The following is a 20,544-nucleotide window of genomic DNA, read 5'->3' as shown; positions in this document are numbered from 1 at the left end:
CTGCAACACAGCTGAACCATGAAGACCTTATGCTAAGTGAAAGAAGCCATATACAAAATTCTACCTATTGTATCATTCCATTTATATGAAATGCCCAGAATAGGCAAATTCATAGAGAGAGAAAGTAGATTAGTGGTTGTCAGAGGCTGGGAAGAGTGGGGAATTGGGAGTGACTGCTAACAAGTACGAGGCTTCTTTTTGTGATGAAAATATTACGGAATTGGTGGTGATGGCTGCACAACCTTTTGGATATACTAAAACTCACTGAATTATACACTCTACAAGGGTGAATTATATGGTATGTAACAGTATCTCAATTTTTAAAAAGGAAAATAAAAACTCCTGCCGCCTCGGAACTCCTGTGATTCTGGTGGCCAATTTAGTTGTTGATAAGCATAACTGCTTGCCATCCCCATGCTAGCAGTGAATTACATAAAATTCCAAACCCTCACGAAGCTCATAGGTTAGAGGAAGATATAAACAAATTAATGTTCAATTAGAATTCAATGTGATACTCGTGATAATGGGGATAATAGCTAATTAACACTTGCTGGGGGCTTATTTTAGATCAGGCACTGTTCTAAGTCCATTGCTTGTATTAAGTTCTTTATTTCTCCTATGAGCCCTCTTATTAACTCAGATTTAGAGATAAGGAAAGCAAGGCATAGAGAGGTGACATAACATGTCCCCATATTGGCTCTGAAGCTGCAGAGCTGAGATTTGAACCTGAGCTGGCTGCATCCAGGTGGGTGCTCTTAATCCAGCTGCATTCAAATGTGTGTTCTCAATCCGTTTGCTCCAGTCCTTAGAGACAGGCAGTGAGAGCACAAAAGAGACCCACCTACCCCTGTGTGGAGGGTGGAGAGTCACCAGGTACGGTTTCAAATACACGTTTGATCTAGGGTTTTGTACATTTCATTTCACTTCAAGAGCAGGGATTCTCCTTGATGCTAACTTCCACCTATGCCCAGCATAAAAGGTTCTCTTATGTGTAGAATAAAGAGAGGGCAAGAAGAGAGAGGGAGAAGAGGCACTTCTTACTCTGAAAACCACAGCTCTTTCAGGTTGAGCATCATGGGGTTGACCGTGTGCAGATGCTCCTCATTCCACCTCTTGGCAGTACAGCAGGCTGTGTGCCAGGGTACGGGGGCCCGGATCACTCTTTGAGGAAACAGGCGCGGGATGCTCTCAATAAAAAGTCTTTTTCTCTCCATTGGGTCCACGAGGATGTAATCAACTATAATCAAGAGGGAAAAACCCTTTTATGAAGCCCTCTGGAGTCGTAGTTTTAACACTTAGAACGTATAAGAGTCTCTGTCCGTTTACACTTGGAAATGCCCCCTCATTTCACCAGGTCTTTGGTAACCCCCTGGGAGTCACTCAGTTAGGACAGCTCCACTCCGTGGGTGTGTTTTCTTCCTGAAGATACGTCGGGGGGAAGGAGTGTAACTTCACATTGCAGAGCACTTTAGAATCCGGCCTTGAGTCCCATTAGAATATCTAGTATCGCACATGACCACGAACTAGTATTTGCTGATACCTCATTAATCATTAATTGATTTCTCACACCAAAAAAATGTACACAAAAGCAAAAAAATCAACACATGATGGATGACATCAGATGTTTTCAAATGGAAATTTAGTGGCCAAATGGTTTCACATGCTAAGGAAAGTGTCACAGAGGAAGTAACCTTTGAGGTAGGTCAAGGAATGAGTAGAAGTTTATAGACAGGAAGAGAAGGGAAGTGCATTGGGGGCAAAAGGAACAGCATGTAAGAAGGTGCAGCACCATGAATTTTGCATAGTATGTTCAAGGAGCTGTGAGCTCTTCTATGGCAGAAATATGAGGTACAAAGTGGAAAAGTTTAAGGAGATAAGAATGGAAAAAGAAGGTCGAGGCTGGAATTTGAAGGGCCTCACATGCCTATCCTCAGGAGTTTGGTTCTATCCTATCGTACACAAGGAGTCAGTAAACAGATACTATTAGAAAGTTAATTAAGAAAATAAAAAACAACTAGTCAACTTGATAGAGATAGTTATTGTCCAGACAGAACAGGTCAGACCATCATGGAGTGATGGGGTATGAAAATTAAAACTTGTGCAAAATTTGCATCTATCTCAGAGAGTTTTATTGAATCAATTCATGAATTGGGGAGATTCCAATCGCCACAAGGTAGAGAGGAATTCCACTGAACAAAGAGAGCAACAGAGCTTTTATAAACAGAACAAGGGAATACACTGAGAGGAAATTTTCATTGATTAAAGCAGACTACATTTCTTAATATGGTCAGTGCAGGCAGTTGCTTAGCAATGAGGAATTTACCTTGCATTAAGAATAGGGAGTTGGCGATAGCTGATTGGCTGATTTAAATCTGTTTTCCTATAACTTACTTAGACTTTGTTTTTGCCGACAAGGTGCTTAGCACAGGTGCCTCCTGTTGGGCTTACCAGATTTATCAGGGGGAACTAATATGATCATCCCTTCCCTTTGATGTGCTTCTCTCATTTACTGACAAGTCATCAAATATTTCCCTATGACCTACCATGTGCACAAGACATTGGGCAAAGGATGAAAGGGAGCGAGGATAAATAATACATCCTTCCCCATCAAAAAGCCAACAGACTAATAGGAAAGCCAAGACCCCTGAGAAGTGCAACAACAATGCCAGTGTCAAATAGCAGTATACAAAGTTTCAAAACAGGAGGGGTGGAAAGTAGAGACAAGAAGTGCTATGAATTCAGAGAATGGAGTGATTGCTGAGGGTTTCAAGAGGGGTAAAAATCCCTGAGAGAAAAGGTAGGTGTCTGGTTAGATTCTGAAGTTTAAGCAGACACGAACTGAACTACTCAGCCGGTGGTCCCATGGTCAGCAGCAACCACCTCACCAGGGATCTTGTTAGAAACGCAGAATCTTGGGCCCCAACCCAGTTCTACTGAATCAGAATCTGCATTCTAACAAGATCCACAGGAACTTGGAGGCACATTAAAGTATGGGAAGCCCTGGGTGGAGGACTGATAAATGAGAGGAAAGAAAGTGCCCCCCACAGCGGCCCCTCTGCTCCCTCTCTACCCAGCCTTACCAATGCTTTTCTTGACGCTACAGTAATAATCCTTTTCCTTCTCCTCCTTGAGGATGCTAAGCAGGGGTTCCAGGAAGGAACTGGTTAGCAGCTTGTTAGAAATCAGCTTTGAAATCCGAACCATCACATCTTCATCCTCAGGGACAATCATGTCCTTTGGGATCCCGTTGGTCAAATAGTAAGAGTATCTCTTCCAGAAACAAACAAGAAGCGAGAAAACGATCATGATTGTTTCGCTGTGCCCGCCTGCCCACACCTATCGCTTGCCAAGGGGCCTTGTTCCCACAGCACCCTCCGCACCCTTCACTGCCACTGCCATTCACGCTTTCCGGGCTCGGCGCTTCTCCCTCATTGCAATGAGCCCCCTGGCAAGTTTTCCCCAAGCTTCCGGAATCCACCCACAGAAGCCAGAGACAGATTCCAGCCGGGTGTGAGGAAGGACTTGTCAAATGCCCTGGGGACAGGGACAGCAGAAGGAGCACCAAAGTCAGGGCTGAAGACTGTATATCTGGTATATCTAAGAAAAGAGATGACAGGCTCCTAAAATGGACTCAAATAATTCACCTGCCTGGATAAAAACGATCCTTTACAAAGCACTTTGATCCTATGGCTTGTAGCTGTCAGTAGGAGGAAATCCCCAAAGTCCAAATGAGACCTATGGGCGTTCTTCTAATCCACCCGTCGTTTTTTGGAGTTTAGAAAGCAACACAAATACACGAACGCCAATGTGACCTGGTGACTTCAGGAAGCTTCGTTTATCTGTGACTTGCCTCCAAGCTGCCAGATGGCTGAGTGGCTCTGAGAATGAATATTCCCAGATGGATGAGGAGCACAAAGTTCAGGAAAAAGGTTTGGAACCAGCTCTAGTGCCTTCTGCCTTTGGTCAGGAGAGGCTGCTGCTGGTAGTTCCCGCCCACTTTCTCCAGCCTTACTGCTTAGCATAGGGCAGTGTTGCCTAACTTCATTATTATATACTTGTATAATAATATTATTAAGAACTTCCTGGAGGCCGGAGAATAGGGGTGAGGAGACTCTTTAAAATGCAGATTCCCAGGCCTCTCCTAAGGCAGCTCGGGGCTTTTAACAAGCACCCCAGGTAATTCTTACATTCTGGCAAGTTTGAGAAGTGCTGAGTAGTAGCTCTTTAGAGCACAGAGACTTTGGTCTTAGCCAGACCTGGTCTAAATTCCAGTTCTGCTTCTTACTGACCATGTAATCTTGGGCAAGTTGCTTAATCAGTCTACACCTCAATTTCTGCACCCGGACAATAGGAATAATCAAGACCTACACCAGGTCTTGAACAGAGTCAAGCATCTAGAGGCTTTAGCATGAAGCTTTGCCAATATCACATGAGCAGTCACTGTGAGTTTTTATTATTTATCATTTTATTACACACTATAAACCCACAAGCTATTTGTTCCAAAGCTTTGTTCTTCTTTTAAGATGGGTTGGAAATTCAAAAGACTACTTGGAGCCTGGAAGATATTATTAATAAGTACAAGAAGGATGGACAAAAGAAAGGAGTAAGAAATAGTGACAAACTGGAGAATGTATTCTAAAGGAAGTAGCATTACTCAGCTCCAAGAATTTTAATTTTTTCAAGAGAGGTTGGAAATCTAGCTTGTTTGAGATTTCTCTTGGTTTCAAAGCACTCCTTTCTAGAGGACAAATTTGGGCTACGGTAGGGTTGCCATCATAAATTACAGGGTACACTGGAACATACTTATACTAAAAAACTATTCATTGTTTATCTGACATTCAAATTTAACTTGGTGTCCTGTTTCGTGCTTTCATTTTGTTTTTGTTTGTGTTGCTCAGTCTGGCAACCATAACCATCATTTTGCAATCTATGTTCTAAGAGAACTCAAAGGTACCAGTTTCCAAGACTTATTAGAGCAGAGAACTTACACACACACAGACACATGTCCTCATTTAGTACTCTGTCATGGGGTCTGTGTGCTGGTATTTTTGAAACACTGCCCAGGTGATTCAGCTGTACTCTCCCACTTTAGAACCACTGCAATGTCAAGAGTCATACTTAGCAAACTGAGAGAAAGGAAGCAGCAAGAACATACCTCCAAGTCCAATGGAGATGGTATGGCTTCTTTACTTTCTATTTCCTTCTCCTGCTGTAACATCACATTAATCTGTTCTTCTGGACTCATTGGTCTGCTTCCCGGGAGTTTCGAAGATGCCACCACCTCCTTCTTTGTAGGTGAGGAAGCGGAGGTGCAGTAGGCTGACTTGGTCCTGAAATGCAGACACAGCTCAGCCCCTGGTGCTTGGATCTACAGGGAGGTACTGTGGGGTCAGGCCTACTCCAAACCAGATGAGTGTCACTATGCAAGACAAGCCCCTCTCTTTCCTATCATCTAACGGAATGTATGTGTACCTTGATGATGACCCCTAATCAATGAACACCTCAGAGATATGTTAGCACTCACTGCTTTGGCTCACTTGGTTAATCTGTTTTTATTCAGAGCCTAAAAAAGATTCAAATTGGCTTCAAACAAGAGATACAGCTGGTAGTTAAAAAAAGTAAATAAAAGGGAATTAGGAAAAAGTGTTTGTATTGAAGAAAAGGGGAAGGAAGAAATAAAGATGAGAGAAAAAAAAACTTAGGCCATGTGCCAGTTTAGATGTATTACGTCCCCCAAAATGCCATTATCTTTGACGCAATCTTGTGGGGGCAGACGTATTAGTGTTGATTAGGTTGGAACCTATTGATTGAGTGTTTCCATGGAGATGTGACTCAATCAACCATAGGCAAGACCTCTGATTGGATCATTTCCATGGAGGTGTTACCCTGCCCATTCAGGGTGGGTGTTAATTGGATTACTGGAGTCATATAAAGGAGTTCACAGACAGAAGGACCTCAGAGCAGCTAAGAGTGACATTTTGAAGAGTTGCTACAGCTAAGAGAGAACAAAACACCCCAAGAGCAACATTTTGCAGAATGCCATTTTGAAACACAACCTGGGAGCAAACGAATGCCAGCCACATGCCTTCTGAGCTAACAGGTTTTCCAGATGCCATTGGCCATCCTTCAGTGAAGGTACCCTGTTGTTGATGGCTTACATTGGATACTTTATGAACTTAAGACTGTGACTTTGTAACCAAATAAACCCCGTTTTATAAAAGCCAATCCATCTCTGGTGTTTTGCAAATGGCAGCATTAGCAAACCGGAACAGGCCAAGAGGAGGTGCTGCAACCAAGTGCAAAGTTTGCTCTGAGCTTCTGTCATGGAAGCCAATCTGGGAATTACAATGAGCAACAGAGTGCTTATTAACTTCAAAAAGGATGCACAACACAATTAAGGATTTTTGAAAAGTACAACAAAAAAAGGAAGCACAAATGAATTAACCATCAAAGACATCAAAGAACAAAATACATGCCCTCCTCAGGAACATCTTATCTGCACTGTACATGGGTGAGCATGTGAGCTTTGGAATCAGATTGCAAAATCCACACTCTTACCCGCTACACTAGTGGTTCTCCAAGCCACAGAATCATTAGGAGGACGTGTTAAAACACAGATTGCTGGGCCCCATCCCTAGAACTTCTGGTTCTGGGGCAGGTCTGAAGCAGGGACCCAGAATTGGCAATTCTGACAAGTTCTCAGGTGACACTGATGCTGCTGGTCAGGGGACCATACTTCGAGCACCTCTGCTCTACACCATAGCAACCATGTAAATATTAAATGAGTAATTGGACATAGCCCAGTACTGGGCACCCACAGGCATTCAAAAACATGGCAGCCACCATATCTATATCCCCTTGCCTTCCTGTCTTCCATCTTTCTGTTCTATGTGTGTTATTTATTTTTGTAGTCCTGACTCTCAGACAGTGCCTGAGAATTAATAGTTTCTTAATTTTCAGTATGGAATAAAGAGGAAAAAATGTTTGAATTAAGGGGAGTATGGTGGGAAAAAAAAAGAAAAAAAACATGCCAGGGAATGCTTTGAAGCTAGGCAGCAGAGCACCAAGAGTGGCGGAGAATAGCTTCCATGAGACCACAATCCTTCTTCCAGGTCAGCCACCTTACCTGGAGGCCTCCTCTTTTTCTTTGGAGGAATACTTCATTTTCTTCTTGTAGGGCTCCGCTGAGGTTCTGGGTGCTAGAAGAGTGGAGAAGGAAGACATCAGCAGTGACAAGGCAGTGGCCTTGGCCATCCTCTGACCAAAGGGATGGGACTGCTTGGCCCATGTAGGAGCCAACTAAGGTGAGTGGGCACCACGTGGTGGGATGAGGCCGGTGGGTGAGCTCTGGTCCCACCTGCAGCACTAATTAATTGTGTGACCCTGAAGAAGTGACTTTATCACTCTGGGCCTCAGCATCCCCAATTATAAAGTGGGGATGAGCGTATTTTCCATTCATCCATACATTGGACAAGTATTAATGATCGCCTCCTATTCAATTCATTCCCCAACACTGTACGCTCTATTTTCTAAACGTCACTTGTATTATTATTTAATATTTTTCTTAAAGTAGACTCAGGTTTTTTAAAACTCAATTTATCCATTTCTTTTCAATTCTTGAACTTTTTATTCTGAGATAATTTCATTCTTTCAGGACTCTTGCAAAAATAATATAAAACCTATAGGGAGAATGTATTTCACCCCTCCCAGATTCACCAATTTTAACATTTTGCCACATTACATTCTGCTGTAATACATTCATTTTTTTTTGGTTCCTCTCAACTTTTTTTTTTAATAATTCAGTTTTATTGAGATATATTCACATACCATACAATCATCCATGGTGTACAATCAACTGTTCACAGTATGATCATATAGTTGTACCTTCATCACCCCAATCCATTATTTTTTAATTTTATTGAGATTGTTCACATACCATACAATTATCCAATGATCCAAAGTGTACAGTCAATTGCCCATGGTACCATCATACAGCTGTGCATTCATCACCACAATTAATTTTTTTTCCTATTTTTAGAACATTTTCATAACACCAGAAAAGAAATAAAGACAAAAAAGAAAACTCAGTTCCTCCTGTACACCTAACGACACCCCCTCGCATTATTGCCTCATAGTATTGGTGTAGTACATTTGTTACTGTTGATAAAAGAATGTTAAAATACTGTTAACTGTAGTACATAGTTTGCAGTAGGCATATTTTTCCTCTATATATCCTTCTATTACTAGCTTCTAGTTATAGTGTCATACATTTGTTCTAGTTCATGAAAGAGATTTCTAATATTTGTACAGTTAATTACAAACATTGTCCACCAAAAGATTCACTGTTTAATACATTCCCATCTTTTAACCTCCAACTTTCCTTCTGGTGACGTATGTGACTCTAAGCTTCCCTTTTCCATCACACTCACACACCATTCAGCACTTAGTTATTCTCACAATAACATGCTACCATCACCTCTTTCCACTTCCATTAGGTTCAACCTAGTTGAACATTTTGCTCATAATAAGCAACCACTCCCCATTCTTTAGCCTTGTACTATATCCTGTTAACATATTTCATGTCCATGTGTTTACACATTATATAATTAGTTCACTATCAGTGAGACCATGTAATATTTGTCCTTAAGTGTCTGCCTTATTTCACTCAATGTGGTGCCCTCAAGATTTCTTCATCAACCCATTTTTTGTTTTTAAGATGGTTTTGTTCACCCACCATACTTTCCGTCCTAAGAAAATAATCGATGGTTCCCTGTATAGTTACATATTTATGTATTCACCATTATCGTATTACCATTACCTATATGATATCTCCATTTCTTCCACAAAGAAGGAGGAAGAGTCAAAAAAGGTAGAGAGAAGAAAGAAAAGAAAAAGAAAGAAAGGAAAAACATGACATCTAAAAAGCAACAAAAGGAATGAGAGAATTAAACTAAAGTAAAATAAAAGAGTCAGACAACATCACCAATGCCAAGAGTCCCATACCTCTCCCTTACATCCTCCTCTTATAGGCATTTAGCTTTGGTATATTGCCTTTGTTACATTAAAGGAAGCATAATACAAAGTTTCTGTTAACTGTAGTATCCAGTTTGCATTGATTGTATTTTTTCCTCCAATACCACCCTATTTTTAAAACCTTGCAAGGTTGACATTCATTTTTTCTCCCTCAAGTAAAAACATATTTGTACATTTTATCACAATTGTTAAGCACTCTAGGTTTCACTGAGTTATACAGATACAGTCCCAGTCTTTATCTTTCCTCTTTCCTTCTGGTGTCCCACATGCTCCTAACCTTCCTCTTTCAACCATATTCACAATTTTGTTCAGTGTACTTACATTGCTGTGCTACCATCACCCAGAATTGTGTTCCAAACCTCTCACTCCTGTCTTTTCCTGTCTGTCCATAGTGCTCCCTTTAGTCTTTCCTGTAGTGCAGGTATCTTGTTCACAAATCATTGTCTGTTTGTCGTAGAATATTTTAAACTCTCCCTCATATTGAAGGACAGTTTTGCCAGATATAGGATTCTTGGTTGACAGTTTTTCTTTTTCAGTATCTTAAATATATCACCCCACATCCTTCTTGCCTCCATGGTTTCTACTGAGAAATCCACACATAGTCTTATCAAGCTTCCTTTGTACGTGATGGATCACTTTTCTCTTGCTGCTTTCAGGATTCTGTCTTTGATGTTTGATAATCTGATTATTGAGTGTCTTGGCATAGGTCTATTTAGATCTATTCTGTTTGGAGTACTCTGCGCTTCTTGGGTCTGTAATTTTATGTCTTTCATAAGAGGTGGGAAATTTTCATTGATTATTTCCCCTATTATTGCTTCTGCCCCTTTTCCCTTCTCTTCTCCATATGGGACACCCATGACACATATATTTGTGCATTTCATGTTGTCATTCAATTCCCTGAGCTGTTGCTCAATTTTTTCCATTCTTTTCCCTAGCTGTTCTTTTGTGTGTTGGATTTCAGGTATCTTTTTCTCCAGTTCCTGAGTGTTTTCTTCTGCCTCTTGAGTTCTGCTGTTGTATGTCTTCATTGTGTTTTTCATCTTTTGTGTTGTGCTTTTCGTTTCCATAGATTCTGCCACTTGTTTTTTCAAACTTTCTATTTCTACCTTATGTTCACCAGTGTTTTCTTTATAGCCTTCATCTCTTTTGTTATATCTTCCCTGAACTTGTTGATTTGGTTTTATATTTGATTTAGCATATCTCTTTGAAAATCTTTAGTAGATTGTTTCATTAAAGTGAAACAATATCTCAACTGTATTTTCATTGAGGTGTAAGTTTGTTGCCATATCTTTGTTTTTCCTAGTATTGTTTGTAGTTTCCTGTTGTCTAGGCATCTGGTTTCCTCGGTTACCCGTCAAATTTTCCCAGACCAGAATGGGTTCAGGTCTCAGAATGGGGTTATAGTCAGAGTGTATCTTAGAGGAATGACAGACTTTCCTGTGAGGTTTCCAGTTGCTGTGCTTTTCCTAACCTTCCCAGCAGGTGGCACCTGTCAGCCTGTCACTCCTGACTGGTGTAAGGTGATGTGGCCTCCTTAGTTCTGTTCTGGATGTTTCCCCCCAGGCTCTGGGATCTGTTTCTGAAGGGAAAGCTGGGCCCCACCTCCTTACTCTTAGGGCAGATACACCCCCTAGAGATTTTTCATTTGCCTTTGAATAGTCTCTCTGACTCTGTTATCTCCACCCCTGTCTGGGTCAGAGTGCTGCAAACTGAAAATAGCTGTGGCTCTCTCTTCTGGGCCCCTCAGGTTGAGAGAGAAAAAGGGACAGAAAGCCCCCTTCTGGAGCCAGTACACAGCCCCCCAGTTTCACTTGTTGGCCAGAGGTAACACCTGGTTTTCTGGGCTCCCTCTCCCAATACAGATGAGTCTTCTGGTTCTTTAAGGTCAGTCGTCACTAAAAGTCTCTGTCTGCTGGTTGGGGGTTTGTAGCTCATATTCAGCAGTCTACATTTGTATAGCAGTCTACAGTTGGAGTTCAGCTGAGCTACAGCCACTTGCTTGGAGAGTGCCACTCTCTATCACAGCAAGGTTTTGCAGCAAAGCCTGCTGTGGGGGGAGGGGGCTCTCAGCACAGTTCCACAGCTTTTACTTACAGATTTTATGCTGTTATCTCAGGCATTCCTCCCAATCTAGGTTGGTGTACAATGTGTGGACAGTCACGGTTGTCCCCCAACAGTAATTCCAGATAATTCAGTTGGATTATTTAATTGCGCCTTGTTGTTTATTAGTTGTTCCAGGGGACTGACTAAATTCCACTCCTCTCTATGCCACCATCTTGCCCCTCCCTACCCCAATCCATTTTTGAACATTTTCTTTACACCATAAAGAATAAAAATAAAAATGAAAAAGAATACCCAAATCATCCCCCCATCCCACTCCAATCTTCATTTAGTCCCTGTCCCCATTTTTCCACTCATCCATCCATATGCTGGATAAAGGGAGTGTGATCCGCAAGGTTTTCACCATTACCCCGTCACCCCTTGTATGCCACGTAGTTGTATAGTCATCTTCAAGAGTCAAGGCCACTGGGTTGCAGATTGATATTTTCAGGTATTTACTTCTAGCTATTCCAATTCACTAAAACCTAGAAAGGGATATCTATATAGTGCATAAGAATGCCCACCAGAGTGACCTGTTGACTCCATTTGAAATCTCAGCCAGTATAACTTTATTTTGTTTCATTCCACTTCCCTCTTTTGGTCAAGAAGATGTTCTCAATCCCACAATGCTGGGTCCAGGTCCCATGTAGGGGGAGGGCATTAGTTCACCTGACAAGTTGGCCTAGCTACAGAAAGAGGGCCACATCTGAGCAACAAAGAGGTACTCAGGGGGAGACTCTTAGGCACAATTATAAGCAGGTTTAGCCTCTCTTTTGCAGCAACAAGCCTCACAAGGGCATGCCCCAAGATAGAATAGGCATACCAAACCATCAAGTCCTCAGTGTTTATGAGAACATCAGCAACAATCCAGGTGAGGAAATCAAACACTTCCACATTTTCCCCCAGCTCCTCAGGGGGGCCCTGCATATATATTTTTATTCTCTGCCCGAATTACTCTGGGATGCATTGCTATTTCGCACCAGCCTGTGCAAACCTACCAGATCTCACTTCCTGTTCAAAGTTCCATGTAATTGTGGTGTTTGAACAAGCTGACTGTGCAAATTAAATTGTTTAGTGTACTACAGAAAATTTAGATCCTGCTCCAGATAACCATCTCTTCCCTTGGTCTCACATGGAAGTTGAAGTTTTAAAACACAGTCAGTATTATCCTTTACCTTTTGGCCTGATTTGCCCTGGTCCTAACCAGATCTGCTTCATTCATATCTCTAATTGAATCTGGACTGTTTTTCAGCTTTTTAAACCATTGTTGCATGCACTAATACTGACATATCTGCCAAGTGCTAGCTCTGAGCCTCAGGTGTCACACAGATACCCAAATTTCCAGAGACCGGTCAGGTCATGCAGAAAGGGATCAGCATCTCAGAATCTGGAGATTGCCATTACAATTCAGGAATAGATGTGACTGCTGTAAGAGCTTATAGTCTAGGGACTGTTACAATAAGCATTCCTCTGATAAGCTGTGCTCTAAGATTCAATTCCAAGTCTACACACTGTAATACATTCATCTTTAAAGGAACTTTTATATGATTAGTACGAATAAAAAAACTAATATCATTTGCAATAAATAGAGAAACAAGTATCATTTGCAATAAATAGAAGGAGACTGTACAAGTAAATTCAATGATATCAAAATCAAGGCTATATGATTAACATTTAACTAGATACTATTACTTGCAAAGTCTCTAACCTGAGGAAATTAAGATGTAATAGAGAAGTATTAAAAACTTAATAATATTAAATTTACACTTTGAAGAAATCAAAGAGAACTGAAGACTCCCAGTCAAGATGTATTGTGAGTTCACACTTCGAGTTCCCCATCTACTCCAAGCACAATGATAATAGACAAAATCATGTCTCAAAATTAAAAAAAAAAACAAAAAAAACACCAAACATTGCATTATTCAACAACATAATGCTCCTAGCTGTGGACCAGAAATAAAACAAAAACTCTGGGAAGTTACAGCAAAAGTCACAAACATTGATTTCTGAGTCCAGAAGCAGGCAGAAATAGTAAGGAGTAATAGAATCTAAAAACACACCATGATTGTGGGAAAATGGAACCAGGCTCATGGTATACAGCCAGGGATTGAAACAGGGCTTCCCTTCCATGAAGACAAGGCCAGAAAGGCAGCAGCACAGTCATGTGGATAGAACATATATATTCTGAATTTATATAGTGGCTGGAGATAGCAGGGAAAGACTGATGGCAGCTGGGCCACACCTCATAAGAATTCAGGGACCAGATCTACAAGATCTCAATATCATCTAAGGCTGGGAGCCCAAGCCACCAGTGTAAGACCTGGTACTGATTTGGGGTTCCAAGGGGCCAGATGAAGGCATAAGAAAAAAAGTATATTAAGAAGGGTGCACCAAAAGAGTACAATTGACACTTAAAAATGGTTAAAATGGCAAATTCATATCACATATATGTTGCTACAACAAAACCTAAAACAATAAGAGAATGCATTGTATAATTATATTTATAAGTAAGAGTAAGCAAAACTATGGTGATAGAAATCAAAGTAGTTATTCTGGGGTAGGGTAGTGTTGGAGAAAGGAACTGATTGGAAAGGGGTAAATGAGAACTTTCTGGAGTGGTGGAAATGCCTTATATCTTGTTTGGGTGCCAGTTACATGGTATAAACAACTGTCAAAACACATTGAACTGAACACAAGATCTGTGCATTTTATGGTAGGTGAATTATATCTCAATCTTAAAAAAGAGATGCATGCAGCAAAAGATAAAAAATAACCCTCAACATAAACTTGCAAACTAAAATCTCAAAACACATGAGAAAAACCAATATTAAGAAAGATAGCCAACAAACTCAACAGTTAAGGAATGCATTCACAAAATGGAAATAACATTTTCCTCCAAAAATTCCTCCAAAATAAATGCCTGAAATCCTCAAAGAGATGTTGAAAGAGGTATGCCCATAAGAATAGAATAAGAAATAAAATAGAGGGGTGAGGGGAAACCCACAAGCAGAACCAAATTAGAAATTCCGAAAATGAAAAAATATATAGTCATTAAAATAAACTTAAAAAAAACCTCATTAGATTTGATAAACTCAAGACTGAACCAAGTTGAAGAGAAAATTAGTGAACTGGAAGGTATAACTGAAGAAGTCACCCAGATGTAGCACAAAGAGGAAAATGAAATATATGAAAATGAGTTCGAGACAAAGGGCAGATGAGAGGCTCCAACACGTATCTAACAGGAATTATAAAGGTTTCCCAGCCTTAGCATACATATGTGTACTTGGTGGGATTAAATAACTTCCAAATATAAAGTACTGAGGTAGGCAGCCTCCAAGATGGCCCCCAATGATCACCAATCCTGGTATTCATGCTCTTATGTAATGTCCTCCCTTTAAGCATGGGCTGGATCTAATGACCCCCTTCTAATAAATAGAAAAGGGCAATAGGGATGGGATGTTACTTCCAAGATTAAGTTCCAAAAAGACCGTGATCTCTGTCTTACTGATTTGCTCTCTTACTCCCTCCCTTCATTCGCTCTGAGGGCAGCCAGTAGCCATATTGTGAGCTGCTCTATAAAGAGACCCTTGTGGCAGGGAACTGATGTCTGTGGCCAACAGCCAGAAATAAACTGAGGCTTGCCATAAGCCACATGGGTGAGCTTGGAAGTGGGTATCAAGTGGGTGAGCTGGCCTCATCCCTGGCTGACACCTGGATTGCAGACTTGGGAGAGACCCTGAGCAAGAGGACCCAGTGAGGTCATGCCCAGATTCCTGACTTACAGAAACTGCGAAGATAAATTTTTGTTGTTTTGAGCCACTACTTTTTGGAGAAGCTCATTATGCAGCAATAGATAACTAATACAAATATACAGAATGATGCCTGGTATATGGTAAATGGGTCCATAAATATTGCAACCATTCCTGTTTTACAGATGAGACTGAGGTTCTACAAGGTTATCTAAAATTAGCTGCAGCAAGAGGTGGAGCCAGAATTAGAACCCAGGGTCAGAAGTATCACCCCCAAAGCCCCATTCTTAGCGTGTAGCACACTGCTTCCAAATACCTGATGACAGCCCCTGAGTGTTCCTTTCCCTAGGGACATTGATGGTGACCGACTGGTAGACCTTCAGAAGGTCCTTCAGCTTCAAATCCTGGGCCAGCAAAGAGTAGTTGTTGGCAATGGAGTCACTGGGTCCACGGTGGTGATGCTGCTCTTTGAAGGGTGCAGCCAGTGTCCATGATGTCCGTTGCATCAAGGGGGGGTAACAGCTGTGTAGCATGACAGTCTACCAGGGAAGAAATGCAGAGTGAGACATGATGAGGGACATCCTTTGGGAAACCTGGGCTCAGTGGGGCCTGGGATCTGCTCACACTGAGACTCATGGGAGTTCTTGTGCTTTATGCTGCTGCTATCTTCTACACACCCATCCTCACTATCTATGGAAATAGCAGTTGTACTTCTCTGACCACTATGAACGTGAATTCTGATGGCAAGGATAATAGCTGGCATTTGACACACAATGTTTGTGTGTCAGGTGATTGACATCTATTGCCTTTATTCCTTATGGCTGTCAGGTAAGGTATAATGACCTTCCTTTTACAATTGAAGACACAGGAATTCAGAGAGCTTATTTAAATAATACAGCAGGTATGTGGGAAGGCCAGATTCTACCTCATCTTGGAACATTGCTTAGCTCTTTCTCTCACACCACAGCGGCTTCCTCCAGTGGCAGAAATGATCAAAAACATCAATCCCACTTGTCAAGTCCCCCCATCTCTAACTGCAGATTACCTAGAGAGGCAGGGCCGCGATCTTCACCTTGTAACCCTCAGTGAAGAATGGCAACCAGGCAAGCCTACCTGATAGAGTTCAGACGGTTCCTCATTGGCTGAAGCAGGCATAGGGGGCAGCTCTGGCCGCCTTTGGGAGTGGCTCATATGATGTATCGATTCAGTTCTGGTGAACTGTGGGAATGGGCACAAAGTCACTCCTAAGGAATTAGGAAAGATTCCCAAACCTCTGAGGGTAGTAAGGAGCTATTAAGGTCCCCAGGAAAGTAGTTAGGTGCAGAGTTTTGCCCATGAACCACCCTTCTCACCCCCACCCATTATGTATTTTTCATTTTTTAATCATCAATCTCTGTCCTCCAGTGTCTGCCCCTTGGCTTCCCCTCTATGACCAAACCTGGAGACTTTTTTTTTCCCCTAGGAAGAACCCAAGTTCTGAGAGGGCCATTCCTGTTACCCTCTCCTGGGTTGTGACTCAAGGGGTTGATTTTTAAAGTTTGACTCTTGCATTGCAAAGTTCCAAACAGAATTTATTCATGCAATGGTATTGTATTTTATGTGTGCTTAATACACACATATGCAATTCTCTGGGCTTTTTTTGTGACAATAAAGAACGTATCATTTAAATAATGTAGGTGTTTGAGTCCACCATTCCATTCAGCAAATGGGTACTGGAGTGTGAGCCTCAGGTAGGAGGTGTGAATCTGTGGGTCCCATGGTTGCTGTCAGTTCCCAAGTCCCTCTTCTGGTTGAGTCACTTGCAGGGCTGAAAGTGATTGCAGTGTTGAACGATAACTGTGTGCACTTTTGTCTTACAACCCAGCACCTGTGTGCAAGGCAACTACTTTGTCTGGGGCTGCAATGGGGAAAATGCCATTTGTTCCAACACTGATGGCAGAACTGCTGGGATGGACTTATTGAAAGGTGTTGCTGTATAGCAGTTTAAAGATGCTTTAAAGATTTTCAAGCATAATCTTGGCTCTCTGATTTTCACTTCAGGCAATGACTTTGGATTTAATTCCTGTGTAAGATGAGATATTACTGTATTGATGTGATTTATTTGGGTAGGCAAATGATGTCATGCAGGATAATAGAGGGTAGGAACATGTGAGTCAGTTGTTATCCACCCCCTGTGTCCTAATGAACCCTCACTGCTGACTCAAATTAACCTCTATTATCTCCTCTGGAGCACCTACGTCAAATAATAACAACAATATTATCTACCATTATTCCAAATTATTATGTGCCAGGCATTGTATAACTGTATGAATTTTTTTATACCTATATTCTAGCTGAAGAAGCTAAGAATCAAAGAGGCTAGGTAGCACATCCCAGCCACACAAGAGGCTGAGATTTGACTTCTAAGTTAGTGTTTTTAAATACGTGTCACTCTGTATCCCTATACATTGGAACTGGCAAGCTGTGGCAAATTACTTTAAGAAGGTTGTTGACCTTTAAATTAAACAAAATGCAAACTCATAAAAAAGGTGGGCGGTAAGCCTGGGATCATAAAAAAGACAGAACGGGTGCATTGGTTTAGTAAAAATCATGATGCATCAGACTCACCAATGGAACTTTATTAAAAGTAGGTATGTTTGGGTCCCACCTCAAACATGATGAGTTTGAGAACTACTGACCATGTTGTTTTCAGCTTAGACAACTTGCAATGTTGATTTAAATCACTGAGTCTCTGTCTCTGCTATTGACCAAACATCTTTAAGAGCCCCCTAATTCACTACTGAAATTAATTTGCTATCTGCACTGAAGAGGTGAACAAAATAGAAAAATCTAGCATCAATTTCAAAGGAACCTGGTTATCCAAAGCAGGTACAATACCATTCAAGGAAGATTTTGACAGCAGTACTTTCAGGGGTATGAAGTCACTCATGATTTCTTTCAGGATCCCAGATGCAAGACATACATACTGATACATTAGGGTTGTCTGTATTTTGTCTTTGCAAAGTCTGTGGTCAGTGGAAATCTTTCCCTTGGCCTAGACTTTAAATCTGTTTCAAACAAAAATCCTCATTAAAAGAGCAATAAGCAAATAACATAAGATTCGGACATCTTGAGTAAATTACAACAAGAGAGGGAATGAGCAGTTAAACCAAAAAACCCTGATCTTCTGATGTCAAGGAGAATGTTAATATTATTGATGAGGTGTTTTAGTATTCATGCTTCTTCTCAGTGTGGGGTAAACTCAATTTCAGTCCTGACATCAACTGGGAAATTACTCTTCCCGCCAAAAAGAAGTGAAATATTGCTCTAATGGACATAAACGGCTCTACTCCAATTTCAGTTCAGATGGTACAGTGGCACTAATCCCAGCTCCTGGCTGCAGAGCATGTGACACAGGCCTGGCCATTCAGAATACTCCATCCTCCTGGACACTGACTGGTTCAGGGATAGGCATGTGACCCCAGCTGGGCTAATCAGAGTCTTTCCCGACACTTTTGCAGCAGCTGTTGAGAAAGAGACATCCTGTTCTCATCAGCATCAGGAATTGTGAGGATGTTTATTGCTATATCTAACAAGAGCCACTTTTGCCCTCTTAGAATAAAGCCAACATAGAAGAAAGTAGAGCCACCACAAGGAGAAAGACAGACTCACAATGACATCAGTTGGACCCCTGGATCCAACCTGGACTTCTCAGTTACTTAAGACAGATTGAGTTATAGTTCTGTCCCTTATAACTCTATAGCCTCCTCCATACTGAGATGGTCATTCAAGGGACAGACAGAGAAAGTTAGAGAACAGAGACACCACATCACACAAACTGACAGATAAGCCACCCTTGGGATATTACAGAAAGCAAACCATCAGTATTTTGCAGAACACAATGCAGAGAAGCAGAGAAGAACAAACTTTGAGCTAATTCAGAGGCACAAACTAAGACTTATCCACAGAGGTATAAATACCCTGAAAGAAAATATCTCAGTCCCTAGAACAGTAACACGTGGGATGCACAGAAGCGGAACTACAAGTCAACTCCCGAGCAGAATAAAAAGAGTTTTCTTGACCATACCTGGCTAAGAATTCCCTGAGATGCCTTCAAGGGGAGGAGATGGAGGTTTTTGTAAGAACTACCTGGCTACATAAAATGGTTTGTCATAAATATTAATGCTTAAGTCTTCTCTCTGGTAAATTGCAGGGAGTTTTCATTTCAAAGTGTGGCTTGGTCATCATAAAAAAAAATCCATTTTAATTTCACAAACTTTCCATTTAAAATGCTCCTCTAGGCACTTTATCTAGTGACCTAGTAGACCTTGGCTTTTACTAACCAAGATTCTGGCACTCAGATTGGGGAGAACTGTTACTTTCAGGTGGCTTATGTCCAACTAAGTGACTTCTGCATGTCCTTCATGTAAGCAGTTCTCAAATGCTCATGTGAGGACCTACTATATCAGAATTGCTTGGTCCCAGTTAAAAATATGGATTCCAGGTCCCACTCCAAACCTTCTGAATCAGAATCTTTGGGGGTGAGGACCAGGGCTCTCTGTTTTGGGGAAGCTTCCTGGGTTATTCTGATGTGCAAGCAGAGTTGGGAACTGTTGGATGGCATATACAGTCAAATAAATTATCTTGAAAGTGAAGGGAAAGGAATGATGGATATCTATTCATGAATTTTTCACAGCATAACTTGAAGATGTCTGAAACACTAAGTTAGCAAAAAGCCTATTTCAAAGACCACAGCACAAAAATGTGAGATTCAGCCAAGGGAATCAAACACGGCAATTGGTCTATGATAGAAACATCCCCTCCTTCTTGCCTGCTCCTAAAGTCCCTACATGATGAAAATACAGGTGAAAAAGAAAACATCCCTTAAAGTTCATACCTACCTTCTGAGATGAACAATCTGTATCACTCATGGTGTCCGTTCTAATTGTACCTATTTAAAAAATGAGTAAAGAATCCTCTGTTTCTCCAGGGACGCTCCTCTCCACCAGAGGCTCTGAAATTCGTACGTCTTTATAGCATAATAAGGATGACACAGGAAACGGAACTTTCTAGATGTTCTGGAAGCTCTGTTCACTGGGCTGCTTCTTCTGAGGTCACAAACATCAGTCTCCTAAGGAGTTTCCTGGTAGAAGAGGAAAGAAAGAAAACACAGAAAATGAAGAGGAGCGCTGGGATTCTGCTGAGCTTTCCTGCTCTAGTTCCTACTCCTCCTGCAACAGCCACTCCTCTTTTCCCCTAAGTGGCTCCTCTTGGGATTTTTCCAGGCACACATCAAGTTCACTGTAGGAGAAAAATGGAAACAGAGTTATATACTAATACTGGAAGAAGAGGGAGCACCCCACAAAACAACATCCCTGTCTGCTTCCACTCTTCTCCCTCCTCCTCCCTGGGCTGTTTTAACACAGGCCTTGGGGCCAGTAACCAGGTTTCAGCGTCTGTTGCTAAGGGAAGGAGGGGCCTCTGCAAGGCCGAATACAAGACTAGGCTTGACCTGGCTCCCTGCCCTAGCCTCTACTTTGGCTGGAGGCCCAGCCAGGCAGCAGGAAGTGTTAGTGACAGAAGGGAAGATGGGAGGGTGTTCAGCAATGATCCAGGAATGGAGAGGTGAGTGGTCACAAGACACGATGCCTTTGAGGAAGTCTAAAAGCACAGAGCAGGGGGG

At 41.5% G+C, this 20,544-nt stretch overlaps 1 protein-coding gene across 4 annotated transcripts in view; it reads right to left on the bottom strand.

The window, feature by feature from the left end:
- The window catches only part of DNAH3 (dynein axonemal heavy chain 3), a 208,830-nt gene extending 188,567 nt beyond the window's left edge, over nt 1–20,263 (bottom strand). For 2 of the 4 annotated variants that reach the window (XM_037814725.1, XM_037814726.1), the window contains exons 1-8: nt 19,763–20,263; nt 17,760–17,929; nt 15,996–16,100; nt 15,199–15,421; nt 7,127–7,199; nt 5,156–5,330; nt 3,081–3,270; nt 1,042–1,237 (exon numbers count right to left, since the gene is read on the bottom strand). In XM_037814725.1, coding sequence (XP_037670653.1) covers nt 1,042–1,237; nt 3,081–3,270; nt 5,156–5,330; nt 7,127–7,199; nt 15,199–15,421; nt 15,996–16,100; nt 17,760–17,762 — 965 coding nt within the window. In that variant the 5' untranslated portion in view covers nt 17,763–17,929; nt 19,763–20,263. Of the gene's footprint in view, nt 1–1,041; nt 1,238–3,080; nt 3,271–5,155; nt 5,331–7,126; nt 7,200–15,198; nt 15,422–15,995; nt 16,101–17,759; nt 18,386–19,762 lie in introns of all 4 variants that reach the window. The other 2 variants (XM_037814724.1, XM_037814723.1) reach the window with 2 other exon arrangements.
- Nucleotides 20,264–20,544: the final 281 nt, after the last annotated feature.

Source organism: Choloepus didactylus, chromosome 21 (genome assembly GCF_015220235.1).
Source record: "Choloepus didactylus isolate mChoDid1 chromosome 21, mChoDid1.pri, whole genome shotgun sequence".
NCBI classification, from domain to species: domain Eukaryota; kingdom Metazoa; phylum Chordata; class Mammalia; order Pilosa; family Megalonychidae; genus Choloepus; species Choloepus didactylus.
Note: the sequence above shows the minus strand (reverse complement) of the source record. Positions and strands in the feature narration are given on the sequence as shown.